Genomic DNA, 23360 nt, shown 5'->3' with positions numbered 1-23360 from the left:
CAACCATGTCTAAATGGCGCTGAAAGATGTTAAGACTTAGCTTGCTGGAGGCCGCGATCGCCCTTATTGTGTCGCTTGAGTGAATGAATGGTTTGACAACAACAACATTGGTATGTAACAGGGCAGCATGACGGCCCATAATGTTAAGAGCGAACCATACTATAATCAGCGAGGGTAACAAGGATTGTGTCGAACCACAGAGGCACAGTGTGATAATACATGCAGTCGTGATAGATGCGTATGTGTAACACTGACTTTACTTTTTCGTGGGCCATACAAAAACGGAGTGTCAGAAAATCATGAAGATATAATTATATCTTGTAGAAAAATTGTCTCGACATTTCATTGTCGTGTGTTATTTTTGTTAAGAATTTCACTAGGTTATCAATGGGAAACTCTGCTTCTAAATTTAAAGAGCTTTGGACGAAGCTAAAGTTACTCAGTTTATAGACAGGATAAAAGTTATCTTGTCAACTTTATAGTGCTGTGTCACACCTAAAGTAAATGACGTTCTTTGTTCCAAATAAGCCAACATATGAAATTACGAAAAGAGCCTAAAGAACAGAAGTGACAACTTTATGTTTTATTGGTGTGCTTACCATTAAGACCTCTTTTGTGGCAGATTGTTTGATCTCTGTCTCGCATTGTTTGATCCTTATGGCATAAAATTGATTTACATTTATTGATAACTAAAATTGCTGTAAATTGTTTATCTGTATTACCAAAATATGTCATAATGTACCAATTCTAGAATACTTTCCTTTAATGTAATTCCCCCATTCAACTGATGGAAATCATTCATGTGAAAAATTGTTGAGCATGCAGTTAAGCATCAATCAGATAAATAAATAAATTCGCTTTAATTTCTTGATTAAAGGCCTGAGGGCTGTTATAGAAACTTGTTCTTGTTCCTAAAGATTTTTCATTCATTTACAGAGAAGCTGTGACGGTGGACATTTTTGGCCACGATAAACAGTTTGGTTTTGCAATCATGCATCTGTCATCAGCTTCTGTGCACTGGTTCTGCCGACACCTCAGACAGTGATTCATCGTGTTTTTCATTTGAAATCAAAAACTACAAGACTTCTTTTGATTATGGAACACTTTAATTTTAACAGTGTTTTAGACAACCCTGACAGTTGTATGGACTCAGCTCCAGATGACCTTGATAATCTGACCTTTGATGAGTGGGATAAAAATTTCATTGCATCTTTTGAAGAGAATATCTTCAACTTGATAGGTGATGATGGAAAAAATGTTGGGTTTATGTTGAGCCCTAAAGGTAAAGGAGAACGCCTGTTTTTGAGTCCAGATGGGAAGAGAGTGAGCCCACATTCTTTCCAAAAGACTTTAGCTACTCCACCACAACGTCTTAAATTTACTCCAATCAGTGGGGCTGAGTTGCAAGGGTTTCCGGATTTTTCTGCCCTAAGCTCTTCGTTCTTCACACAAGACGCGACCAGGAATAAGAATGCACAAGTTGCTTCCGCTGCACAACCTAAGAAACAGTTATTTCCCAGTGACACAAGAAAAGATGATGTAGACAGGCCATGTTTAGTGAATAATCAAAATGAGACATTTGAACAATTGTCTCAAGAAGACTGTTTGAATGGGCCTTTGCCAAGTAAAGGGAGGCTGCAGGCAGCAAGATTGAGGTTTAAACTAACCCTACAAAAAGCTGTTCAAAACACAGCTGAAAGAGTGCAGGGGATTCAGAGACTGTCTGGTGAAAGTGATGTCGTGGTGAAGCACCCAGAACTCCGTCAGGCCCTGGGTAGCCATGGTGGGCAAAATCTGATCAACTCTGAGACTAATGTTTTTACAAGTCAAACAATAGGAGGACAAAAACGAATGGCATCATCATCCAGGAAACCATACAGTAAAGAAAACTGTAAAAGGGTGTCCACATACAGTAGGATACAACCTAAACCAACACACCCACAATATTTTGCGATGTGTCCTCTGAGGAAATAGAAATGCAGTGTAGTGTTAATACATTCGAATGTCAGCACCAACTTCTCTAGATGCTTGGATGTCTCGATATTTTGTGCTAGGAGAGTACTAAATTTTTTACAGCCAATTTAGTAGATTATGTAATATTTATTTAGCCATTTGTAGAGAGTGCTTGTTAACTGTGCAAGTTGTATTTTTCTGCTACACTGGGTGGAATGTGACTTTGATTTGACAAGTGCTATCATATGTGCAAGCTTTCCCTTCCAGATGTTTCATCAAAAAACCTTTTTTTTGTGGCATTTTCTAGTATTAAAAACTACAGATTAACCCCACCTCCTCCAGATTTTAGTATCCTTACATATACAAATATGGAGCCCTGTTTATATGATCACCCCCTGATTTTTTTATGACAAGAGATTCAAACTTATCTTGGATCTTATGATTTAAGTACTTCAGTATATCTATTTTGGGCATGGTGAAAACTTCTCTCTTTATGAGTTTAGTTGGAGGGGGATGTACTTATTCGTGATAGTAAACTGAGCTCCAACGATGAGACCAAAAGCTCAAATTTATTTGTTCTGCTTTTAAGGTTTTAAGGAGTAGTGTATTTTTATCAGATCACAACATCTCTAACATTAGCATTAATCATTTAAAATTTGAGACTTCTGTATAATAAATTTTGCAGCTTACCCCATTTTAATTTTTTTTCTACATACTGAAGACTGTTTTACTGATTACAAAGTAAGGAAAACGACTGATGTAAACCCAGAAGGGTCTAATTCACCAATATAAGCTCAGAGGTTCTATTTGACTATCATCAGATTTATCTGTCATCAAACCAAATTAAAGTAAGATAGGAAAGTATGCAAGGTTGAGGATAAACTGATTGTGAACATGTCTGCACCGTACACATCGTTTTTCTCGGATAGAGGATCACTGGGTCTGAATTCCTGAACCTTTTCACACATGCTATAAAATTAAAAGTGATTGGAAGTTTGGTGTACTTTTTTGATAAACATTTTGTTTAATGGAATACTAAATCACACTTGTCTCTAGATTGATGGTTTTCAAGGTATCACAGAAAAGTGTGACATGAGTTTTTGCATGCAAGAAAGTTAAGAGGCTATACTGATTGATCTTACTATAAATCGCACGTGTACTATTTATGATATTAAAACAGTTGTAAAGTTATACTCAATGCAACCCATTTATATTCTAAATAATAGCAAGGTCCCTTTTGATTTGCTCTGATTGATTCTTTTTTTAAAAAATCCCCGGTCTTGTCTCTTTAGCTACATTAGAGTCATGTCATTGTTATTTGAATGCCAACAACATACACTGACAAACATGGCATCAACTTTTTTTTTTCTATAAAATGTGCACCTACACATATTAAGGCACAAATTATGGTTTTCCATTGTGTCAGTTTAATGTGGACATGTTGTAGTGTGATTGATTTATTATGTATTGTCAGCCTAGTGTTGTGTATTGCTGATAGGCTGTGTACACAAGAGGAGACACCTGTACTTTTGTTCAGAGTTTCAGGCTATTACTGTGCTCTTAACACGCTACTTCTGTCTTGCACAGGGGGAACCTAGTGATTTTTAAGTGTTGTGAACTGATTTCTTAGATGTCTTGTGTGTATATTTTGCCTGTACATACTAAGCTTAGTTTTGCCTGTGATACACTTAATTTACACTGCACAGATATATATTACACAATAAATATGTATTGTAGTGGACTAGCTATAGCAAGTATGTCTTACTGTCATGATAACTAGTAATTAATTGAAGGAACTAACACCTGTTTGTAGTATACAGTATATTTCTGTGTTTTTATTTTCTACTTAAACATATTATATGTGCCTTGGGTAAACAGAACTAGTTTTAATTCTCAGCTGTTAATGGTATCAGTTTTTTTAATTATGGTAAACCTGCACTATTTTATTTGCTTCTGTGTGAGCAATGATTTTTTTCTCTCTTTTTTTTTTAAATACTATGGTGATATACTTTTTATCACTGTGATACAAGGTTGTGTTTTATACAAAATCAATAAAATAGCCAATTGAAAAGTTTTGGTATGTTCACTAAAAATTTTATAAGCAAGATGTGTTTTGTGTGTGTTAAATATCACATTAATCTAATCTTTAATAAATGTCATTGTGCATTCTAAAGTCACGATAGAATGGCATTAAATAATTGGTGCATCCTTTGTAAAAATCACACATTTAAATATTAAAGGTACCTGCTTTAAATGAGGGGTATCTAGTTGAGGTCAGACCTGTATCTTGCATAATAAATATACTCTGTGTTGCATAATTATTGTTGGTTTTTGGTACTGTAATGCATGCTTGCCATTAAGTTTCTTCTTTACTGATCTGCAGTTAAAAGATAGTTTAAACCATTATTATGTCACTTTAGTCAATGTAGTCACTGTCTGTGAAACTTACCATTAAGTGATTGCTTTGAATTGTACTAATATATACAGTATACAACATACTTTAATTGCATCTCTGATCCAGGATACTCAAAATATAGATATGTACGAAATGAAAGTTTTAAGTAAGATCGTCAAGAAGATTTTGTTCCCACATACTCTAGTGGCAGGAACTGTTGTGTTTTCCACATTGTTAGTGATAGAATCACACTGTTCCCAATTTTGTAACCCTAAGAACTGTATGTAGAAAACTTAATTATGTGCTGTCTCTAGGCAACCTTTCACTTCAATTTCTTTCTTTAATAAGATATAGTTTTAAGTAAATTTTTAAAGAGTATGTAATCTTTGTATTATTTGATTGTTTCTGTTGTTGTTGTGATTAAATAATTATGCAATACTGGATTAATACAAAGATTAGGTTAGACTCTTTGAAATTTGCAAATATGTTTACCGCATGTAGAATACTTTTAGTACATATGCACCTGCAGGATAAAACCTTTGTACATACGCTACCTCACACATCTGTATAGTTTTCATATTTCCAAGCGCATGGAAAAACAATTTCATGCATGACGAAAATTTAAATTTCTGTGTATATGATTGGTTTAATGCACAGTGTATGATACTAAAACAGCCCATCTGTTCATTTTAGCTCTATCATTTTTTTAGAAACACTTTATTGTTCCTTCTCAGTTATATTCAACAGGTTAAATTTTCAAAAGGTAACGTGATGATGGGTGCACTGGTCACTGTGATTGTCATCTGAATTGATTGTGTTCTGTGATTTGGTAAGGTGAATTGGACATGGAATAAAATAACATGTTTGTGATTTGGTAAGGTGAATTGGACATGGAATAAAATAACATGTTTGTGATTTGGTAAGGTGAATTGGACATGGAATAAAATAACATGTTTGTGGAACTATATGGTGATGTGCTAAGTCTGAGCTTTTGCTAAAATAGCTCAGATAATAAAATAATGAAACTTTGTGCTATGCTCATCCCAGAGTTTGTCCATTTTGTATGAATACTAGACTTTTGACATCTTGAAAATATGGATAAGTCTGAGGCTTTCAGATATATAAATTTCAGATTCCTCAAAAGGTTAGTATAAAATTATTCTCAAAAAAGAAAAACTTATTTGAAATTTATCGAAACAGGCCATGTTTACATTCTCTCTTTGCATCCTCCCCATGTATTTTGTGTATACGAGGCATGTTTAGTAAGTGAAAGTGAACATTTTAAAGTTATACTTGAAACTAATCAAAAGGCCTGGAGTGCAGGAAAGTTTTGTGAGTGTGTGAGAATCTTGATACATGCTGGTTTTGTGGTTTATATTTTTTTCTTGATCAAACATCAGAAGATCCAGAGGTTTTGTAGTTCATTTGATGGCCGAATTTATGGTCGCCAAGACCCCTACAGACAATGTAAATGGCGAAATCTGGAAATTCCCTGTTCATGGTCAGAACCCTTTCTCGTGTGGTTAAGAGTAATGCACCTTACAAACTTGGCTACATGCTGTTACCACTAATAGACTGACAATACCACAGCTGTGAACCAACAAACTCTTTCACAATACAGCCAAAGACCCAAAAACTGTAACAATACCATAGCTAATGACCAACAGTTCCCTGACAATACCACAGCCAAGGACCAACAGTTCCCTGACAATACCACAGCCAAGGATCAACAGCTCCCTGACAATACCACAGCCAAGGACCAACAGTTCCCTGACAATACCACAGCCAAGGACCAACAGTTCCCTGACAATACCACAGCCAAGGACCAACAGTTCCCTGACAATACCACAGCCAAGGACCAACAGCTCCCTGACAATACCACAGCCAAGTAACAACAAACCATGATAATACCAGTCAAGTAACAACAAAGTATGACAATGGCACAGCCAAGTAACAACAAACTATGACAATACCACAGTCAAGTACCAACAAAGTATGACAATGCCACAGTCAAGTAACAACAAACTATGACAATACCACAGTCAAGTAACAACAAACTATGACAATACCACAGCCAAGTAACAACAAACTATGACAATACCACAGCCAAGTAACAACAAACTATGACAATACCACAGTCAAGTAACAACAAACTATGACAATACCACAGCCAAGTAACAACAAACTATGACAATACCACAGCCAAGTACCTACAAACTATGACAATAACACAGCCAAGTACCAACAAACTGACAATACCAGTCAAGTACCAACAAACTATGACAATACCACAGTCAAGTAACAACAAACTATGACAATACCACAGCCAAGTACCTACAAACTATGACAATATCACAGCCAAGTACCAACAAACTATGACAATACCAGTCGAGTACCAACAAACTATGACAATACCACAGCCAAGTACCAACAAACTATGACAATACCACAGTCAAGTACCAACAAACTATGACAATACCACAGCCAAGAAACAACAAACTATGACAATACCACAGCCAAGTAACAACAAACTATGACAATACCACAGCCAAGTAACAACAAACTATGACAATACCACAGCCAAGTAACAACAAACTATGACAATACCACAGTCAAGTAACAACAAACTATGACAATACCACAGTCAAGTAACAACAAACTATGACAATAACACAGCCAAGTAACAACAAACTATGACAATACCACAGTCAAGTAACAACAAACTATGACAATAACACAGCCAAGTAACAACAAACTACGACAATACCAGTCAAGTACCAACAAACTATGACAATACCACAGTCAAGTACCAACAAACTATGACAATACCACAGCCAAGTACCTACAAACTATGACAATACCACAGCCAAGTACCAACAAACTATGACAATACCACGGCCAAGTAACAACAAACTATGACAATACCACAGCCAAGTAACAACAAACTATGACAATACCACAGCCAAGTAACAACAAACCATGACAATACCAGTCAAGTAACAACAAACTATGACAATAACACAGCCAAGAAACAACAAACTATGACAATACCACAGCCAAGTACCAACAAACTATGACAATATCACAGCCAAGTACCAACAAACTATGACAATACCACGGCCAAGTAACAACAAACTATGACAATACCACGGCCAAGTAACAACAAACTATGACAATACCACAGCCAAGTAACAACAAACTATGACAATACCACAGCCAAGTAACAACAAACCATGACAATACCAGTCAAGTAACAACAAACTATGACAATACCAGTCAAGTATTAACAAACTATGACAATGCCACGGCCAAGTAACAACAAACTATGACAATAACACGGCCAAGTAACAACAAACTATGACAATCTATGGCAATACTACAGCCAAGTACCAACAGAGACAATAAAACAGCCAAGTACCAACAAACTATGAAAATATTACAGCCAACAGACTCTGGCATTACTACAGCAAAGTACTAATAGCTCCCTCACAATACTACTGCCAAGAACAAACAGACTCCCTGACAAAACTGCAGCCAATTACCAGTAAACTGTCAATACTACGGCCGAGTACCAGTAGACTCTGACAATACTACAGCCAAGTACCAGTAGACTCTGACAAAACTACATGTACACAATGCACCAGTAGATTCTGACAATGCTACAACCAACTACCAATTAAAAGCCTCCTTGACAATAACAAAGCCAAGTACCAAAAGGTCACTCATAATACTACAGCCCAGTACGAAAAAATCTGACAATACTACAGACAAGTACCAATAGTCTGACAATGCTACAGCTATGTACCAATTAAGTCTCCTTGACAATACTAAAGCCAAGTACCAAAAGCTCTCTCACAAAACTACAGCCCAGTACGATAAAACCTGACAGTACTAAAGCCAAGTACCAAAAGCCCTCTCACAAAACTACAGCCCAGTACGATAAAACCTGACAGTACTACAGCCAAGTACCAAAAGCTCTCTCACAAAACTACAGCCCAGTACGATAAAACCTGACAGTACTACAGCCAAGTACCAAAAGCTCTCTCACAAAACTACAGCCCAGTACGATAAAACCTGACAGTACTACAGCCAAGTACCAAAAGCTCTCTCACAAAACTACAGCCCAGTACGATAAAACCTGACAGTACTACAGCCAAGTACCAAAAGCTCTCTCACAAAACTACAGCCCAGTACGATAAAACCTGACAGTACTACAGCCAAGTACCAAAAGCTCTCTCACAAAACTACAGCCCAGTACGATAAAACCTGACAGTACTACAGCCAAGTACCAAAAGCTCTCTCACAAAACTACAGCCAAGTACCAAAAAACTCTGATAATGCTACCACGAGGCAGCGCACAGCTCCCTTTTAATAAAACAGCCAAGTACATGTATCAACAAATTCAGATGGATGTGGTACAGCAAAGCTCAGTAAACATTGCCTTTCTGATTAACAAGGATACAGATCATTAAAAACTATTAAGCCTATCCAGAAGATAAAAGATTACAGCACAGAGCGCAAAACTAGAGCAGCGACGATGAAGTGATAGTTGGCAAACTTTAGGTCGCATATAACTGGTGAAATAAGATCTCGTCAATTTGTCTTTATTATTTGGGGATTTTATTCTAACAATTCATGTAAATTCTTAAAAAGTTCAAGGTAACATGCCCCTTTGTACCATGGCTGAAGCAGAATTAGATAAACCAAATATGCAGAAATGTTTTAAATAATTGCTATATTTTAAATGTCACTGATCTAGAATGACTCCAAATGCCGTATTAAGTATCTCTGATTTTTAAAGATTAATTTGTCTGATTGTTGTTTAACGCCATACTCAAGAATTTTATACTTGTATGATAGCGATCAGTTTAATGGCAAAGGAAACCGGGGTAAACCACCAAATCATGGCAAGTCACTGACAAACTCTCACACATGACCTATAGACATGCACACCACATTGGTGGAAGACTGTTCCAATGGCCTGACAAGCAGGGGAATCTACAATCTCCCTGATTGAATTTGTAATTTGTGTGTCCTAGCGATTGAAAGACAAGCATCTCAAAGCCACCATCCACTCCCTCACCAATTTTGTATTTGAATGGAGCTAATGTATGACTATCAATGCAGGAATCCAATAATGTCATTCATACCGCACTACATTCAGTAAATTGATCTCAAAATTTTGGGGTAAGACAGTGATGAAAGCAATTAGTCAATTTCCACAGACACTGACCCACTTTTGCCTAAGCTAACTTTTAGTAACACAATATTATATGTAGTCAACCATGTGTCTATGCATAAATATGTCTAAATAAAAAAAAGATGAAGATATATGTATTTCTCAGAACTTCTACCTGTAATTAAAACCATTTTAAAAGCAGGTACCATTTTGAGAATGACATTTGCAATAGAAAAATGGTCTCTGTAATCCTACTGCAAAAGAATGTAGACATAATACGAGCGTTGCTGTCTCTTCTTTAACAGTCATAAGCAGCAATATTAGACTTGAAGATATGCGCAATGTATTAAGATTTTACTACTATGATAATAAATCAACCACAAAGTCACTCGGTTGACGAACATGACTTGAGAACATTCAGCAGTCATTATCCTTAAAGTAATATTATTTCCCCACATGTTACTAGCAAACATATGCTCTTCCTTTGTCAGCTGTCCATTCTCTGCCACAAGTAAATTCATGTAACTGTCTTCCACAAGGTATAAAGCTAGGGCTTTTCCAGATTGCCTGTTTTATCCTTCTTAGATGTGGCATCCTTTTCAGACGAATCACTGTCCGCCTTATCTGATTGGCGTATTTTAGCGCCTGAGAAAGATGTCGCAACGTTCTGCTTGGCTTTTTCATATTCTTCTTTCCATCCCTCCAGGTCATCAACACTGTGATGTGGAACGTGATAGTCTGTTTTGGCTTCATAAATATTTACTCTTTCTAATACTTCTCCCATACCAGCATCCTCATCTCTAAAAGTGTGTGTGTACTCGGGAGGAATAAAGGCACCAGCAACGTATCGTCTCTCAGAATTCAGAAAATTGAATGTCGCCAAAGCTTGATCCTACAGCAAAATGACCAAAAAAAATAGGTTATTATTACCAGATATTGAACAATATCAGATATAACAACAGACACTCAATCCTCTGTAAAATGAAGAGTTAAAAGAAACAAAAAATAGTACCTAAAACAGCTATAAAGTAAGATACATACACATGCCAGTTTTAAGCATACAAACCCTCAGCAGAAATTTGGCCATTTTTTTTTTTTTTTTTTTTGATTATTTCACATTTGGTTTTGCCATTTTCTTATCTTTCCTCTCATTTAAAGATAATGTCCAAATTTTAATTCTAAATACCTTACATACCAAAACACATAACTTGTTGTGAACAAAGGCAGCCATGCTTCGCCTCATGTACACCTTAGTGTGAGGCACAGTTGTGGCATACACCCCATCTATGTTATCTGAGGTGTGCTGTACAGGTACCTCAAGTACATCCCAGCCCTATACCTACACCTCAGATGTACCTCAGGAAAAAATCAACACTTAAAGGATATACCTCAGGTACACCTTATAAAAAATTGAGAGTTTTGAGCAGTTTTTTGAACACAAGATCCTGTACCTCAAATATACTTCAACAACCCTGAAAAAATCAACACTTAGAACATGTATACCTTAGAAACTTTTTAGAGTTTTTGATCATGATTTAGTGGCCGTGTACCTTAGCCACTTTTTAAAGTTCACATTTACATTTTACTTCAGACAAAATGGTGAGTACAAATTACAAATATTTTTGTGCAAAAGAATAATGTTTACTAAATAAATACAAGCCTCTGTCTCACCCTATAACCACTTGAAACTCAGTGTGCAAATATTAACCAATCACAGAACACAGATATATTTACCCCTCTATTTATTTCAAGATGACTACCCTGAGCAAAGAGCAGATATATTTCAGGCTGTAGGAAAACAACCCAATCATGCTCTGATTGATGCTTTCTGGGACAGCATTTGTAATATGTTTGGGTACATGAATAGTTCTAAAAAAATTAACACTAAATTTTGATCCACCAGCTAGAAAGCCTCATGTAGATGAATCACTGTTGTTGTTGTAAGTCAGCTGAGATTTACAGATACTGTAAACAAGGAAGAGCATGCACTTACAAACTTACTTAAATTTATCTATAATTTATACAGCCTATAAGCATGTACTTCAGCTACACGAACTGATCAACTGTTCAAACTCGATACTGCCCTATTATACATACACTTGGCCAGTACCAATCTATAGGCCTACCAATTAAACCTTCGGATGGTCATGGGTATCCCCCTGGCTCTGCTGGTTTCCTTCCACCATAATGCTGGCTGCCATAGTACAAAGGCAATATTTTTGAGTACGATGTAAAACACCATTCAAATAAATAAAAAAATAAATGTATACCAGTTATTTATACTTCTGGTTAATGCCACTGTATACCAATTATCCATACACCAGGTTGGTACCACTCTATACCAATTATCCATACACCAGACTGGTACCATTCTATACCAATTATCCATACGCCAGGCTGGTACCATTCTATACCAATTATCCATACACCAGGCTGGTACCATTCTATACCAATTATCCATACACCAGACTGGTACCATTCTATACCAATTATCCATACACCAGACTGGTACCATTCTATACCAATTATCCATACACCAGGTTGGTACCACTCTATACCAATTATCCATACACCAGACTGGTACCATTCTATACCAATTATCCATACACCAGACTGGTACCATTCTATACCAATTATCCATACACCAGACTGGTACCATTCTATACCAATTATCCATACACCAGACTGGTACCATTCTATACCAATTATCCATACACCAGACTGGTACCATTCTATACCAATTATCCATACACCAGACTGGTACCATTCTATACCAATTATCCATACACCAGACTGGTACCACTCTACACCAATTATCCATACACCAGACTGGTACCATTCTACACCAATTATCCATACACCAGACTGGTACCATTCTACACCAATTATCCATACACCAGACTGGTACCATTCTACACCAATTATCCATACACCAGACTGGTACCATTCTATACCAATTATCCATACACCAGACTGGTACCATTCTATACCAATTATCCATACACCAGACTGGTACCATTCTATACCAATTATCCATACACCAGACTGGTACCACTCTATACCAATTATCCATACACCAGACTGGTACCATTCTACACCAATTATCCATACACCAGACTGGTACCATTCTATACCAATTATCCATACACCAGGTTGGTACCACTCTATACCAATTATCCATACACCAGACTGGTACCATTCTATACCAATTATCCATACACCAGGCTGGTACCATTCTATACCAATTATCCATACACCAGGCTGGTACCACTCTATACCAATTATCCATACACCAGACTGGTACCACTCTATACCAATTATCCATACACCAGGCTGGTACCATTCTATACCAATTATTCACATATTAGACTGATACCACTATGTACCAATTAAGGGGCCTCCTTTTCCAAGGGGGTTAGCAGGCCAGCGCAGAGCAATGAACCAGGAACTTCTCACCAATGCAGTCGATGTGAGTTCAAGCCCAGCTCATGCTGGCATCCTCTCCGGCCATAAGTGGGAAGGTCTTCCAGCAACCTGCGGATGATTGTGGGTTTCACCCAGGTCCCGCTCGGTTTTCTCTCACCATAATGCTGGCCGCCGTCGGCACGGCATAAAACACCAATCAAATAAATGACTGTATACCAATTATCCATACACCAGTTTTGTGCCACTCTACACCTAGTATTCATACATTAAGCTAGTACCACTTTATCCCAATTATTCACACACTAGGCTAGTACCACTCTATACCACTTATCCATACACAATTATCCATACTGCTTCAAACAACTGTTCAAACACCACACCTCAAGCATTACAAATTGACCTATTTTACTGGTACCACCTGATAAAATCACACACTTTAAAGAAAATGTTTCACATAAAAGAGGGTACATACTGTAGGTAAAATCTCCACATTAATTTTCTTTGAGCGTAAGTAGGTGTATAATTTAGGACTGACAGAGGACGATCGGTCTCCTTTTCCAATAATGAGAATATCTGTCGAAGAAAACAAAGACAAGATGAAATTAAAATGTTGTATGAAAGAATTGGCTTTCCACTTTGAGATTAGAGCTTATCAAAATGTTACAATGTTAAATTATTAAACAGGTATTAGGAAAATCACTTTTTGCTAAGAACTGGGGCCACTTTCACAAGGTTTTGTTAGTTATATTTCTCTTAAAAGTTATGGTGCCATAAGGCAACGTCATTTACCAGAAAACTTATGACAGACTGATCTACAAAGAGGGCCCATGTTCTTTAATAAGCTCAATGCTTGTGTCAAATTGGGCATGAAGTTTATTTTATTAAAAACACAACACTTGTAGTTATCATTAAGATAAATACCATATAGATATATGTGACATAACATAATTTGGAACTGATTAAATATTACCTACATGCTGTTGCTTTACATACACACGTACTCACCGAGTTTGGGTTCTAATAAAGTAAAGAGACATAAAGAAGATTCATGAATGTCTTCTGCCCCTTTGACCTATGTGGAAAATAAAAGAAGCTAAATTCAAGTTTGTTAAATAATAAAGCATTTCATATTCTCATATATCTCAATGATGCTTGTGATGTATCGAAAAATTATTTCACTTCAAGCACTTCAGGTTTATGGTTGGAAGAAAAATAGAGTAAGCTGAACGAACTTATTCGTTGCTTTATTTGTGTGTGTGTGGTTGAAGCCCATGACCCACCACAGGTTACTGGCATTTTCTCTTGTACTACTTAATGGTCAATTTTCTGGAATGTAAATTAGTGACTTAGTTTAACAATTGACTAATAAAACATGCAAACTTTCCCACATAAGTACGAACTCAAGCATCTTAATGTTGGAAATCAAGTGGTCTTCAATGAATGAAAGACAGCATAGACAGATCCACAAACACAATTGAACATACATTTACTGTAACTATGCAATCAACTTACAGGACTAAAGGATTGTACAAGTAGAGAAGTGCAGGATTTTCCTGCAGAAGGTCCCAAAAATACACTTTTGTTAGCTGTCAATAAAACCATTTTTTTCAAATTCCAGAAATATATAACAGAGCTTTACAAAGCACATATCCCAGAACAGTCATTTCTGCTGCTGTGGATGTCAGGGAAACCTAGAAGCTCCGCAGGCTGCTGGCAGACCTTCTCACACACAAACGGAGAGGAAGCCAGAATGAACTGCTGTGAGGTAGCAGTGCTCTTGATTACACAGAAATTACCCAAATAACTGTAATGGTGTAGATGAACTTGCTTGGTGCTGAAGCCTTTGGTGTTTTCTAATCTTATGTTTATCAAGGAGCAAACCGACCAAAATGGAAGTATACATTTTCAAATAAACTTTTATTCAAACTTTTTCTTGACTTTTCACTGTTCTCTAGTGTTTGCTTTTGCATAAAAAACACACTAGATCTGATAATATTTTACACTTAGTTAATCACACATCAATTATTGTGGGGGAGACCTTACTGAAATACTGTGTACTATGATTCACAATCTTGCTCACATTCCAGTGTAGGATGGACTTAGGGAAGACAGCACAGGGCCCTATGATCCTGACACCCGTGTTAAGCCTGAAGCCCAGCTGACTGTATGATTCTACATACATCAACCAATCCTCCTCTTGACTTAACATCTGTACACTAATTTCTGTCTTTTTATAGTCCATCACTAAATCATCATGTTGGCTCCGACAAAGCTGCCTGCAAACAATACACATACAAAACAAAGCTTATCAGAGAAGAAATGTTAATGAATTGGGTTTATTTTAAGCTATTAATCTACTCAGTGATGCAGAGGATGCACATGATAATTAAGAATCTTGTTTGCCTGGCAAAAAGACAAATATTTATTTATTTATTTCATTGGTGTTTTATGCTATACTCAAGAATATTTTACTTATATGACGGCGACCAGCATTATGGTGAGAAGAAACCGGGCACAGCCCGGGGGAAACCTGTGACTGTCCAAGACAAATATTCATGACAGACCTGCTTTTACATGGTTAAACTGATGACAGTAAGTACAAATACCAGCTGGAAGGATATATATATATGACAACACTCAAAACAGTTATGTTTTAGCTGTTATATTCTGATAATCAGATAATTGTAAACACTGTTTTCGCAAAATTTTTTGATACAAATAAATGAGCCTCATGTTTTCAATACAACTGCTGTCGTCCAACAAGCAGAAATGTGAACAGAAAATTAATAAAATACAACAAGTCACCTAACTAAATCAATGAAGTCCATGAATAGATCAAACTACCCTACAATGAAGTCTTCCTTGGTGTTCACTCTAAAGCACTAAGTTGCAGTTGCAGTACATGAGATATATCTTGGTTTATACTAAAGTTAGCAAAAACAATACAAGGCTCCAATTAATTCTTATCAAAAAGTGAATACATACAACACATACAAAACCACCAGAAATTAAGATTAATTTAATTACGTTCAAAGACAATGCATATCTCTTTGTAATTCTCATATTTATGTATCAACTATCAGGTAAAACAACACTCATGTGTCAATGTAGGGTACCTCACCTGTGATCTTTAAAAAATCATACTTCGTATCATTAAACAGCAAAAGAATTGTAACCAGCAAAAACCATGACCTATGTCTGATTAATCTGACACTAATTTTGTAAGAAATTTTCAAAAATGTGGGTAGGGTGCCCTAAAAGAATGCACAAGGCTTGTTCTGTATCATAGTCTGCGTCCTTATGGTTCACATTTAGAAAGTTCTGCACCTTCTGGTCCATGTCACTGTCTTTCACGATAATGCCTTTTCATTAAAAAGGATTTAATTAGTGCATAATCTTGATATGATCTGTATACTCTGTGTGTTCTGAGGAAATGGGGGGGGGGGGGGGTTGTCATGCTGTGTAAAATAAAGACAAAGATACAAATACAGATTTTCACATTTTCTGACAGATGCCACATCAGTGTACCCTTAAGAGGCATATTATCCTTAAATAACTAACTGCTCTGTGAAAATGTAGACCTCCTAAAAGCTATATGGGCTACTAACGCTGTGTCACCCATATGAATACCCACGGTTTACTACCAGTCAACATCCAGTGCAAAGAACCTAATTATATACTAGTATCTCTTCATTTTGAAAAACACAGGCCTAGGCCTACAATATTATATATACCACTACACACTAACTTTTCATAAGTTATTCGTCGTAACATAATTCTCGTGTCTATATGTAAAGGGTTAAATATTTTTTTCGTTCTTTTCTATGCTGTGTTTTGTAGCTGAAAAGACAAGCGTGTGTTTTAAGCGGGGTGTTCAGTTTCATAACCTTTTGTTGTTGTTGTTTCTGTTGTTGTTGTTGTTGTGGGCATCCTAGAGGGTTGTGTCATTTGCTGCCGATAATAAATGTCACTTATAAAATGATGTGTTCCACAGTTTGTCCAAAAACCGTGCATCTATGGCCATTACTTTCGCGGTATACTTACACCGCTGGCCTTTGAAACCCTCGAAGGCATCTTCGCGCTGATCGTAAAATGACACCGGACATGATTGTTTGTAAAGCTTCTCGTCTGTATTTCGAGCACCCGTACCTTGCGTCAGTTAAATCTTTTCGTTCTTATGCCACCTTGTAAACCACCGTATCGAAATTTACTTTTCCCTACCACTGAGAGCCGATCAAATTCTCACCAACAAGATTCGATCTCGAGCCAGCATATCTATGTAACGGTGCACATGTATGGTCAACATACATGAACATTTTTGGCGAGTTAGTTAAAGAAAGCATTATTGAAAGCGGTATGTCTGTATGAATTACATCAGGAGTTATAATAATAAAATAATTTAAAAGCACAGCGGTTTCTGTTACATATGTTAATCTTAATATCATTATCATTAATTGTTTGTAGTTTTAAAACGTATGAAAAAGGAAACAAGCGGATACAATATACAGGTACAGCAAATTTTACTTACTAAGTGCAGGGTGCATTTATAAACTCTGCACAATTTATTGGCCTACGTACATTGTGACTGTTTGCGCTCCGAAAACATTGAGTGGTCAATAAGACAATTTATGCCTAATAATATAGATACTGATCAACACGTTTATGTGAAAATAAATAAATAAAGAAGTAAATGGCAAAAATGGAATAAGAAAAGAATTCAAATAACAAGGAATAATAAATAAAGCTTACTTGCACGTCGATATTAGGTAATGAATAATTAAACAGATTGGACAATTTTTTTTCCAAGGCTTTGATGATTTATACAGTTGTCTAATTCCGTAGATCTATGTCGCAGATCGGGTACCTGCTGGTCTATGCTGTACCTGCTTTCCGATCAATTTATTCTAGTAGCTAGGGCTCGGAAATTAGGGACTGTCTCCGATCGGCTGTCCGGTGGTTTCATTCCCGAAATTCCGATAAATCCCTTCGGTGAAAATTAATCTGAATATGGGGAATGGCGCAGATCGGCTGCGCCCCGTGCTGATCCTGATTTGCTTCGGGTCAGCCGATGGACTCGTTTCCCGCCGGGGCGTGCCCCGAGGCTGTGTTAGTGTAGATACGCGTGCGGGTCAACCTCCGCACTGGACACGGCATTTGGTCACGTTATCAAAGATAAATTGTATTTGTATACAAAGTCACAGAAATTCAGAATGTTAAGCCTTTAATGTATGACTGCCATTACTTTTAACACGAGATACGTGTGACTATGGAATAGTGTATTTTACCTCCATATAGTGAGACGAAACGGTAGCACATACATTAGGCCTAACGGGTTATCGGTCACCTACGATAACGTCAGACACTTATCCAAGAATTATACTCATGGTAATCTTCAAATTCCGTCTAAACTCTAATCAAGCCACAGTTTTGTTCCATTTTCATAGGCAATTTAATCTTATCTTCTATGTCAGAAATCATTAAGGGTGTTATGCTACTATCTGAGTTTCAGTTATTAGCCTAGTGCGTAGCTGGCGAGACATTCATTTTGTTTACGGTCAAAGGGATTTAACCCGTATGAAACTAGCGGCGCTTATCTCCCTTAGACCACTCGCAACTGAGAAGGGAATATGCAATATCACATAGGCTGTGTACATACCGAAACGTCATAACATTTCATAACATTTGGTTTATAAGAAAATGTTACAACCAGTTGTATAACGTTAAATAGGTGTGATTCCAATGTCATATTATTGGAATTTGGCTTTCATGCAATTATACTTTTAACACCTCAACCAACTTGCTTACACGGCTAAATGTCAGATTTAAAGATTGTAATGGCCTTGATAGTAACAACAATTTTTAAAGAGATTGAAGTATGACCTAAAGTTTGAAGGGTCGAAGGAAAATCTATAGACAAATAATTCCAATCCTTTAAGTCCCATAATTTATCGTTTCTATGGCGTAAAAGTAACACGCTAGTAGCACGTTGAAGTATATTGAATGATGTGGCAAAACTCCCGAGTTACTTCCCTTCTACTGTGAAGATTTTGTGAGTTCTCTCTCGTTATGGAAGACTTGCTAGTTAATCTAGCACACGTGCATGAATGCACGTCAAGTTGGATTTGTAATCAGGAGTCGACCAGTAAGCCAGATTAGAATTTTTCCAACATAGGGTATCAGCATGCAGTTCTATTTCGCCCCGTTTGGCAGTCTGAATGACTAAAGGAGAAAAATTGTTTTTCTGAATTTTCTGTGGACAACCTGTATTCCGAATTCAAAGTATGTGCTGTCCAAATTAATTTTACTCGTCATGCTGGAAAACTAGTACGGTATGAATAACATGCGTTTTTATTCGCAAATTTATAACCTTTACACAATTATACTTTTGTAATAAAAAGTTGCACAATGTGTTTTTCTGTATATTTCTCCAAATTTCCGTTTATTTCAAAGTGCAGTTTGGAGAAAAACACAGCTGTTACAATTCTGATTACTGTCCGGTGGGAAGGGCAGGTGATCTACAAGTATAATTCCTTTACCAAACAAGCTAGTATACGTAAGCATATGTAGCCTGACGTCTAGCAAAAGCCATGGGCTATTTACAGAGCGGCTCGCACACATGTACGTCAAAGTCCAACCTCCCGTCTGTCCTGTGATTAACGCGAAAGGACAGACAACGTCTGTTTGCTTTGACAAGTATATAAATGAGATGCGTACTGACATCGATATATCTGAAACGGTTGGGATCAAACCACACATTTCGCTAACAACAGTTCTAGAAAACATTGAGAAAATCTGTGATTTCTGTGAACAGGAAACATAACACAGTCCATTAGTTTGCGGTATTATGATGAGCTTTAATTTCTCTCGAAAATATCAGCATTCATAACTGTTCATCTATCGAAACATTTGGCTCGAAAGTTGTGACCTAAATCTAGGTCATATCTATGACAACTGACATGACGCGATAACTTGCAGGGTGTGAGGAGCGGTGATTTCGAAAATCATACTGAACGAAATATTCAAATTTAGGCTTTCAACGCGAACCTTTCACCCCAAAACTTATTTACTGGTCTTGCTAACCATAGCTGAACTTGGAGAATGCAATAAAACAGTGTCTACCATGTTTGAAAGGGCTTGATTTGTTTCTGTTTTGGACTTTTCGTGTGATGGTGGACATGATGTTGAATGAAAAAGGCACAGAGGACCCAATTATCGTGTTCGATGTGGCGAATAGAATGGACTAAATATAAGAATAATATTGAGATACATCAGTTGCAGACCAGTTCATACACACGAGACAACTCTTTGGTGGTCTACAAAGTAGAAAGGTAAGTTTGGAGGTATTTAATTTTGAGAAAATCTGATACCGACACATGCTGCTGATGTTGACGGTTGAACTTGTTTGTGAGTATAGGCCTTCCTGGTTTTGGGCGTACAGCGTGAAGCACTTCATTTCCTTTCACCAGCCTTTGTTATTTTTCACATTTCATGAAGATAAATTTAAATGATTATCCAGTGCCCAAAAATTTAAACCGTTTGGTACCAAGAAACTGCTGTCCCCCTGTAGCAAGTAATCGCTGGTCTGGATTTTTACTCCACGACAACAAGCAGTAGAAGTAGTCCGCTAAAGGGAGTAGTACTTTTTCATTGAATAAGCGTGTCAATGAAAGTTCAGGTGACCAATCAGAAGTTCGAGGTATTTATATAACGTGTTGAATATTGAAAATTTACATCTCTGTTGTTATATCACTGACTCGGTAAAATTATGGGATAAAACAGTTTAGATGCGCAGCTCTGTTTTGTACATGTCTTATATGGTCGTGACGTCACAATTACAGGGCCATCAACCTGAGCATTTGCGTAGTAGCCTTTGTTTGAGTGGTGCTGGTACAACTCGATGTCTTGATGGGAGTGAACGCGTGCATGGTAAGGTTAACCACATATGGATAAGTATTTACCTGTACGTGAAATTCTTGACTTGAAAATGATTTGTCATTTCGCGAAAACCAAACTAATATCCTAGCGTACGAGTGATCGTAATATCAGTTTATTTATTTATTTGATTGGTGTTTTACGCCGTACTCAAGAATGTTTCACTTACATACGGCGGCAGCGCTGTAGGGCTGTGATTACGTATACTATCACAGACCTGTATTGTTCTATAAGCGTACCTTGATCACCTCTGTACTTTCCTTGCTGGCTTCACTACACTATTATACTACTGGGCACCAAATAATTTGTCTGTCCGTGGTCACAGTCGTCTCAGCTATCAATTCCAGGTTGGTGTTCCCATGTGTCATCACTACTAAATCCACAAAAGTATGAAACTATAGCGGAAACTGGATGAATTCCAACTCCAACCGCCATGTTTGAATGCCAAGTCAGCTACTTCAAAGCTCAAGGTAAGGTTATGGAACAAGACAGGTCTGTGATAGCATACGTAATCACAGCCCTACAAAGCTTCCGTCGTATATATAAGTGAAACATTCTTGAGTACGGCCTAAAACACCAATCCAATAAATACATAAATAAATAAACTGATATACGATTACTCGTACGCTAGAATATTAGTTTGGTTTTCGTGGAATGACAAAACATTTTCAAGTCAAATATTTCACGTACAAGTAAATACTTATCCATGAGGTTAACCTCATCTCAACGCGTTCACTCCCATCGAGACGTCGAGTTTGACCAGCACCATTAAAACAAAGGCTACTATGCCAACGCGCAGGCTGATGACCCTGTGATTGTGACGTCACAACAAGACGTGCGCAAGACAGCTGCGTATCCAAACTGTTACATTGTTGGAGGCTTTTCACGCTGATCAAAGGGCAGACGGGAGGTTTGACTTCTACGTTTGTGTGACAGGCTTTGTTCACGGCCCGTAGCTTATGCGCAATAGACATCAAGCTTACATATGGTGTAGGCCTATTGTTTGTTTTTCCCATTCTTGTTTTTTTTTTTTCAAGCTCTCTTTAGTTGCTGGTTTATTTGCTTGTTGTTTAACGTCATTGTTAACAACTTTTCAGTCCGGTCGAGGACGGGGAATTGTTGCTTTCACCGTTGTTACTGTCTTTAAATTTATTGGTGACCTAAATATGTGTATAACTCGACATATGCTGAAGTTTCTCACGAAGTTTTACCTTAGGTTACTATAAAAACGATGATGTGGTCTGGCCCCACTTAACAACAAACATCCAACACCAAATACAGGCCCAAGAGGTTATTTTACGAAACGAACTGGAACATCAGGATGACTTTAAATCATGCAAATATTCATAATTTCAGACAAACAAATGATTACTGTGTTTCATTCAGTTTCATCTTTACAGTGTCTCTAAATGAAAATGAATGCATTTCATATCCTACCCTAAATTATATTGTATGAGCTGAATTTTTGTTTTTCGATGAGCTCGAAATGACAAACATTCGGATTCCTGACTCGTGTATTTCTTCTTTTGCGTTCTTCTCTAACACAGGCATGTGGGTGTCAAATTGCAAGTAGGCCTACGTGCATCCATCTAAATATAAACTATCGTACTGGTGTAGAACGTACTTAGCATCCATTAAACGACTTGTTAAGTTCATGTCAGTTATATTTAACTCGAGCAGTAATTTAAGTGATCGTTGCCAAACATTTCTTAGAATCAGTTACCATCCTTAACTTAATTACCTGTGGATGTAACTTATTTAGTTTCATTTTCGCGAAATGGCAAGTATTTCACGTAGGCCTATAGGTAAATACCTATCCGTGTGGTCAACCTTACCATGCACGCGTTCACTCCCACCAAGACGTCGAGTTGTACCAGCGCCACTCAAACAAAGGCTACTGTGATCGTGAGGTCACAATCATATATGACACGCATTAGACAGCTGCGCATCCAAACTGTTACCGGTCGTGGGTTTCCCCGGGCTCTGCCCGGTTTCTTACCGCCATAATGCTGGCCGCCGTCGTATAAATATTCTTAGGTTTTGCATAAAACACCAATCAAACAAACAAACAAATTAAACAAACACAAAAACTGTTACATTGTTGGAGGCTTATCGCGTTGAACACAGGATAGACGGGAGGTTGGACTGTTATGTTTGTGTGGTACGCTGTGTAAGCCTACGCGGCCCTGGGCTTTTGCTAGACGTCAAGGTTACAGGTGCTAGCTAGCTTTTTTGTTGTTGATTTTTTTATTTTTTAAAGCTCTTTTTAGTTAGCGGTTTATTAGCTTGTTGTTTAACGTCATTCACAAGAATATTTCAGTCCGGTCGATTACGGGGAATTTGTGCTTTCCACCGCTGTCACTGTTCTTCGAGCGTTATTGCGGGTATGGTCACCCAGATAATTAAAAACAAATCTGGCGACATTACATCCTCTGATAACTATGCCTACCTATTGTAGCTGTATGACTGAATGTG

General features: G+C 37.3%; 1 protein-coding gene across 2 annotated transcripts; it reads right to left on the bottom strand.

The window, feature by feature from the left end:
- Positions 1-8752: 8752 nt before the first annotated feature.
- LOC135471360 (NADH dehydrogenase [ubiquinone] 1 alpha subcomplex assembly factor 3-like) lies at positions 8753-17076 on the bottom strand. Of its 2 annotated transcripts, none has more exons than XM_064750569.1 (5): positions 16998-17076; positions 15034-15229; positions 13959-14025; positions 13426-13526; positions 8753-10419 (listed from the first exon to the last, which is right to left on the bottom strand). In XM_064750569.1, the coding sequence occupies exons 1-5, from the start codon at positions 17057-17059 to the stop codon at positions 10075-10077; spliced, it is 771 nt and encodes a 256-aa protein (XP_064606639.1). In that variant the 5' UTR covers positions 17060-17076; the 3' UTR covers positions 8753-10074. The 2 variants fall into 2 exon arrangements, with proteins under 2 accessions (XP_064606639.1, XP_064606640.1); XM_064750570.1 differs by lacking the exon at positions 16998-17076 and adding an exon at positions 16841-16864 and having other exon boundaries at positions 8754-10419.
- Between the last annotated feature and the right edge of the window lie 6284 nt (positions 17077-23360).

The sequence above is a fragment of the Liolophura sinensis genome, chromosome 7 (assembly GCF_032854445.1).
Source record: "Liolophura sinensis isolate JHLJ2023 chromosome 7, CUHK_Ljap_v2, whole genome shotgun sequence".
Taxonomy (NCBI): Eukaryota; Metazoa; Mollusca; class Polyplacophora; order Chitonida; family Chitonidae; genus Liolophura; species Liolophura sinensis.
This window is presented reverse-complemented; position numbering and strand designations above follow the sequence as displayed.